Source organism: Myotis nattereri (assembly GCF_964212035.1).
Source record: "Myotis nattereri genome assembly, chromosome: 9".
In the NCBI taxonomy this organism is placed as follows: Eukaryota; Metazoa; Chordata; class Mammalia; order Chiroptera; family Vespertilionidae; genus Myotis; species Myotis nattereri.
The window spans coordinates 51,574,335-51,581,298 of record NC_138084.1 but is presented as its reverse complement, the minus strand read 5'-3'; the positions used below and the strand labels follow the sequence as shown (position 1 = coordinate 51,581,298).

Genomic DNA, 6,964 nt, shown 5'->3' with positions numbered 1-6,964 from the left:
ATTGTTTTAGAAGCTGACAACACTGACTCCTCAAATATTAATTTTGTAAATGAAATTTCTAAAAAAATAGTATAGATCCTCCCTCCCCGAAAAAACTTAAGGGTAACTCATGAAATCTTTCTTACTGTAGCTATCAACTAGATTCATTTCATTTCTCCATGGTTAGATGTCCATTGGATATAAGGCTAGAAAAACTTCAAACTACCCAAACACATGACAAATTACAGAAATCAGTGCATTACATAGGTCTCACTCTCACACATTTCTAAGAAATTTGTTGGTGTTTCTTCCCCCCACAAATTTGTCTTCCATAGTAACTCAAATTGAGGAGGTTATTGCTTCAAGAAATATAAATGAGCAAGTCACAATAATTTTGTATAAGACACAAAAACACTTTGTATAACCAACTCCTAAAAATAATTGAAGTTTTGAAATTAAGCCTAAATGTAAACCTGTCTAATCTATTTTATATCTATTAAGCTTGAAACACTTCTATAGTCATATTGAAGGTCAGAAATAAAATAGTAAACACTTTGTTCCTTTTTGTATACTTACCACCGTTACCTTCAAAGGTATTTTTGAGTAACAGAATTATTTGCATGAGCCCTTCCCATGGTTATATTCATAGATAAATGAGACCAATACGTGCTATCTTTGTTTAAAAATAAAACAAAGCCACTCATCTTGTGACTTGTTCCCCGGAAACGTGACATATAAGATCATTCCTCACAAAACTGCTCACATTGAAGAGACTATTTCTACCATGCGTTCATCGTCTGGAATCATCGCGCCTAGCCTTTCTTTGATAAGAGAATTTGTTTACCAGCTACAGTTTTATTAACTTCTAGTCGTGTGAAGTGCCTACCTTACTGACCCAAAATAACTAGTTACTTTTGTTTTCAGAATGAGGTGCAAAACGGAGGAAGACAAACAGCATAGAGTACATCAGCATTTTCAACCCTGCAGACACCCTCTGGAGGAAGAGAAGGCGCCCACCTTTCCACAGTGCAGACAGGCTCTGAAAAATAAACACACAGCATTGCTTTAGTAACACCATTGACACGCAGGTCATTCGAGGCCCTAGACAAAACCACTTCCAGGACCAGTGATTTTTGATTTCAGTTACTTCGTTTAAAAAATCAGTTGTTCAGCAGCGGTAATTAGGGAGTGCCACACACTTCAGTCAGCCGGTGATCCGTGCTAAGTAAGTAATGAGCATCCCATCTCCGCAGGATTTGGGCGAACACTCTCCGGGTTTTACCCAAGACCCCGAGCTACTCGGGAAACGATCGCCCGCCGTCGTAATACCCGCTTCCACACCTCCCCGCTTCCGCCGGCAGGTGCGAGGATGCCATTTTCACCCGGGCGTGCTCATCCTTTCGGCCGCTCCGTATCCTTCCTCAGCCGCGGGGCCAGAGCGCGGTCCGCCCCGAAGCACCGTCCGACCCTCTGCAGCTTGCCTACCTTCCAGCATCGACTTCCTTAGACCCTTTTGCAAATCACTCTGCATGAAAACCCAACGAGGGTCCGAAACCTTTGGAAGGAGTACGGAAAATAAATTAAGAAGTTAAACATACGTCTGGAGGGGACAGCCCAACTCTGTGGGTGGAATCTCCTCCGACCGCAGGCAAGAAGGTCGCCGTCCGGGGCCCCCGCATCCCAACAAAGATATCGACCCCCCCCTCTCCCCGACGGTCCTGTCAGAGGGTCTAAATGATGCTCCGAGCCCAGACGTGAACTGACTCCTCTAGTATCTTCCTTAGAAAATGGAGCAAGAGGCGTAGGGGGCCTAGGCAAGCCCCGCAGAGCCGTGAGGACGAGGCCCATTCGACCTCTGGAAGCCGCCTCCAGCCAGGCCCGCCCTACATCTGTCTCCAGATGAAACCTCCACCTCCCGGTTCCCAGACTCCGGCCCCCGATCTTCTACGGGCTTATTCTCCACCTCACCGTCCCCAGTGCTCCACCACTCGCCTCCCGCGCTTCCTAAAGCCTCTGCGGCTCCGCAGAATCGCCAGGCTCCCCCAATATGGCGGCCGAGATTCGTTCGCTGCCTCAGTTCGCTCTGGGTGCGTCCGACCTCGGTGCATTCTGGGCATTGTAGTTCCGACAGCAGCCTCAAGATTCCGAACAGGCTTGAAGAAGACTACAATTCCCAGAATGCAGCGCTCCTGAGCATGGCTATTGGGGCCTTTTGGACAGAGGGATGATGTCATTGCAAAAACCCCACTGCATTCATTGTGCTACGGTCTATCCACCCCCCTGCTGCTGCTGGGCTTGTGATTGCCGCTCGCTCCAGCTGAGCTAAGAGTAGCAGCGGCATCAGGGCAGGGACTGACTCCAGCCCTTGGACTAAGGCTTCGCACCATCTTACGTTGCGTGCGTGACTCGTTCGCATATCATTTCTGTTTATGCCTGGGGTGGGGAGAAATATCCCAAACCAGGTGAGTTGAAGTGATTTATTCAAATGGTTCTACCAAGTTATACCTCCCGCTTAATTCTCAAGGTTTTTCTTTTGGGAAGATGGGGGTTCGGGGGAAGGATTAGGGAGGTGATCGCCAACGCTGCTAAGCGGAAAGCTCTGTGCAATTTGGGTCACTGTGCAGAACAACTCCGGCAACCTTCCCCCGCGGGAGGACCGATGCCTGCCAATTCTCCAGTCGCAACTCCCCTCAACCTTCCTGAAGCCGAGAGAGGGGGCTGGGCTCGGAGGATGTTGGGAAGTGCTCTTGGAGAATCAGAAGAAGGCTGAGGTGGGGGACCACTGCAGTCCTGTCACCAACGGCCCGCGTGCTGAGGTTTGAGTGGGAAGGGGCGATGCGTGGGGAGAAATGGAGACAGTGATTTAATGTGCTCGCACTACTTTAGGACATTTCTGTGTCGCTTGGGCGAGCACACGCTCTTCGCTTTTAAGCGGAGCGTGCCGCTTCTCAGTGGGCTAAGTTTTGTGGGGCTCTATTTTGCATGTGTGTCTATGTCGCTTGCCTCGCCTTTTCTGCGGATTTGAGGTGACAGTGTCCTTTAATGGTGCACTCCGTGCCAGTCAGAAATGTTTCACGTGTCTCGGGAAGCTTCTCTTCGGCTGCTGGAGGCAGCCGTTTCGCTCAGCGTTCTTTTCCCTATTGCAGGATTTCAGGATTGTTTGGGAGTGGAGCTGACAGATTTGTGCTTGTGTGAGTGTTTTAAATTACATGGCAATAGGCTCCTTGCCACTGGCAGCGGTACCATAATGAGCTGCTGTTTCCTGAGGCACAGTCACCAGGCACGAATAACGGTTTGGAGAAGGGATCATTAAGGAAACCTGGGTTCATTGTAACGCTTTAGGGAAGGGAAAGTTAGAAGCACAGTTAACCTTCATTTGCCATTACTGAAAGGTACCCACCGAAGAGTGATCCTGGCCAAGGAAACCAAGGAGCATAGTAGTGTTATTTTTTGTTTGTTTATTTTGTTTTGTTTTCTTCTTAAAGGAACCAACACATTTAACAGGACAGAAAGCGTTCTGTGTTGTATGATGTTGGCTCTCTTCTTGTAAGTAATTAGGATGATTAGTGCAATAAATATGTTACTTTGACATAAACAACTGGCTGACTCAAGAACAGATGGGGCCAGTCTTAGCTGAGAGATCTACACCCTTGGAAATGAATAGACCTGGGGTCAACCACACCCCCCTCTTAGAATGTCAAAAGAAGGAGAAATGCCAGGCACTTTACGCTTAACTCTAAAATGCCAAACCTTTTTATAGTCAAGCCAGGAATTCGGGGGAAGTCTTTACTGGTTATCTTCTGCTGCTGAATTGATTTTGTTCGTTTTTAATTCTGATCCTTAGATCTCCAAAGTTACAGCTGGGTGATGCTTCATTTAATGCTGCTTGTTACTGAATGCAAAGGACAATCCATTGTATGGGCTTTGTAGTAGAGTGATTTATTGGAATGCAGTGACCAGCTTTTGGATTTGGGAAAAGATGGGCTGCCTGGCTTTGCCTTTCTCTTGCTTACTGTCTGCTTTGTGTTTCTCTATTGCTTTTTGGGGGCACCTTACTCGTTTCCCCTGTACCTTCCTTTCCTGACCCTTCTACATCACTCGAAGTTCGTTCAGTTTCTTTTCCCATGTCTCCATTTGCAATTCTCATTTTTCCTCTGTGTTTCAGAATCTCCCTCTCATCACCGGTATATCACATCTATTTCTTTAAGTTTCTTTCCAGTCTCTGAATACCCTCCCCGCCCATTCTCTACCCTACCCAGAAACTCCAGGCTACGTGGAGGCAGTGTGCATATTTATTCCACAGAGTGCTCTTTGAGGAGGCTTTGTCCTTTCCCTGTCTTTCAGTTGGTGCTTGGCAGGATGAGCAACAACGAGCCTGACCCCTTGGCCTGGTTTGTGGCTTCTGTGGCAGCATGTGGACAGTGACATGTTGCAGTAGAGCTCATGCCAACTGTATTGCTACCTTTATTAAGAACTGCCAATGGGTTAGCAAGGTTTTAAAATGCTTTACCTGGAATGTTCTCATGATTCCCAAGGAATAAATGGATTTCAAATGGCTTTGCCTCATTTAATACTTTCCCCCCTCCTTATCCCTGTTCCAGTAAGTGGTGGGAAGTCTGCCTTTCCCCCGCTCCCTTCTCTGTTGATTGCTGAGGAGCATTATCCAGGGGGGACACCTTGAGCAAAGACATCTTTCTCTCCTGTGGTTTCTAATTTGTTATTTTAGAAACAAAGTTTGTTATTTTATTTCCCCCTCTTTAGAAGAAGAGTGTGGTGGGAGTTATGCTTGTTTGTTTAACATGAGTGCTTCTCTGGGCATGGAAAGTCCAATGTCTAATTATCTAGAAGCAACTAGTATGACAAGCAGTTTCAGAAGCTGTCATCCTAGACCTCTCTATACCACCTTCTCATTTCTAGTATTTTTCTTCTAGGAAGCTCCCTTTCCCAACCACGTTTTTTAGTGTTTTAGGGAGGAGAAATGCTATTTCTGTGCTCTTGAATAACTATGCAGTTCTTTCTATTTTAGTTTATATCTTTACAAAGGGATAATGATCCTCTCCCCTTGATTTACTTGGCCTGCTACAATCTGGGCCCAGCCTATCATTCTGACAATAAATATTAATTCAGCAGCTACTGCGTTCTAAGGTCTGTGGATACATCAGGGAAAAGAGAAGCTTCTCTTGCCCTCATGGAGTTTATATTCTAATAGGGAGACAATCATTAAACACGTTATTGCAAGTGTGATGAATGTTACTGACAAGGGGGGTGTATTACAAGGTGGAACGGGAGTGCCTAACTGGTGCTCTCCCCTTGTGCAGAGGAGTCAGGGAAAGTTTCCAGTAGAAAGTGACATTTCAAGAGACTTGAGTGAGTGCAAATACTCTAGGATGGTAATGGGAGGTTCAATTACATATGTAGTTGGTTCAATGTAATATGTAGAAAGATATTAAAAACATATCTGTGGCTGTTAAGGGAAGAAGAGATTGGAGAGAATTGGCCAAACAGAACGTGTGACCAAGTGGTAAGTCATTTTTGTTGTCTACGTAAATAATGATGGTGGCTTGGATCCAGGGTGGTGGCAGAGGGCTTGGAGAGAAGGAATGAGATGAGAGAGACACAAAGTTTGAAGATTATAATTGATAAGATTATTAATTGACTGGATGTGAGGATAGGGAGAAGAGAGTCAAGTTAACTTGAGTTTTTTCTTAAGCCACTAAGGATGTCATGTATAGAGAATGAGAACACTGGATGGGGGACCAGATTTTTGTTTGCTTTTTTTCAAGAAGGAGTGACTTTTGGACATGTTGAGTTTGAAGTTCCAGGAAGACATCTAAGATCTTTCTCTCACCCTGTCTGCATGTATGATGTGGCATGGTGGAATAGACGAGAGCTCTGGTGAGAGCTTTCTAAGACCAGGTACTACTTATTTATTAGCTGTATGATGTTGGACATGTCATATTCTTTTTCTGACCTTTGTTTTTCTCATCTGTAAAATATATGTATTCCACGAATTTATACCGATCTCCAGCTATATGTGCACTGTGCTAGGAAGAGAGCACTGATAAGGTAGTGTTTGCTTTGGAAGAGTTGAGGGAGAAAGACAAATAACCACATACAGAGAGGTATGTAGGCCTCGATAGAAGAGCACAGCCCCAAGAGATGCTTTTATTCTTCTTTCCTGGGGGAAGGGATTGTGTCTACAGTGGCTTGTGACACTTGATCTTTGACATGAGGTAAGAAAGAACTCTCCAGACCAGTGGTTCTCAACCTTCCTAATGCTATAACCCTTTAATACAGTTCCTCATGTTGTGGTGACCCCCAATTTCATTGTTACAAATTGAACATAATTAAAGCATAGTGATTAATCACAAAAACAATATGTAATTATATATGTGTTTTCCGATGGTCTTAGGCGACCCCTGTGAAAGGGTCGTTCGACCCCCAGGTTGAGAACCGCTGCTCTAGACTGTGTCCCCAGGCACCTAATGGAGTACCTTGCATAAATTAGGGAGTATGAGTATTTGTTGATTGAGTGAACTAACCTAGGTTACTAAGGGCCCATTCAAAAGCAGGAAATATCAAAATATTGAAAGAGAGCAATTAGTAATGCAAATGTCTAATGTGAAATGTTTTTAACAAGTCCATTAACATGTATTCCTGAGATCTGAAGCCTTTGAGATGTTTTGTGGATGAATTTGGGGAAATTCAGAAATATTTCAAATCTGGTTTCCTTTTGATCTTCACTTCCTTTATTCAAGTTAGTTTCTCAGAAATAATGTTAACTGTATATAGTTCGCTAAATCAATGGGTCTTAGACTTTTGAATTTTATAGATATGTAGAATTTTTAAAAATAAGATATAATGGGGGGGTGTGAGTGGTTGACAATAGTTATTTTTTTAATGTCCCCTTTGACTTTTATCTCATAAAGGACATTTAATACCAAAAGCTGTAGGAAGAGCATAATTTAAAAATTAAGAATATATT

At 44.3% G+C, this 6,964-nt stretch overlaps 1 protein-coding gene across 3 annotated transcripts in view; it reads left to right on the top strand.

Annotated features, from left to right (window-relative positions):
* Nucleotides 1-2,234: 2,234 nt before the first annotated feature.
* The window catches only part of RAB30 (RAB30, member RAS oncogene family), a 78,577-nt gene continuing 73,847 nt past the window's right edge, over nucleotides 2,235-6,964 (top strand). The window contains exon 1 of one of the 3 annotated variants that reach the window (XM_081100112.1): nucleotides 2,235-2,441. Coding sequence is in view for 1 of the 3 variants with exons in the window: in XM_081100113.1 (XP_080956239.1) it covers nucleotides 2,409-2,441 (33 nt within the window). In the remaining 2 variants the exon portion in view is untranslated. The other 2 variants (XM_081100113.1, XM_081100111.1) reach the window with 2 other exon arrangements.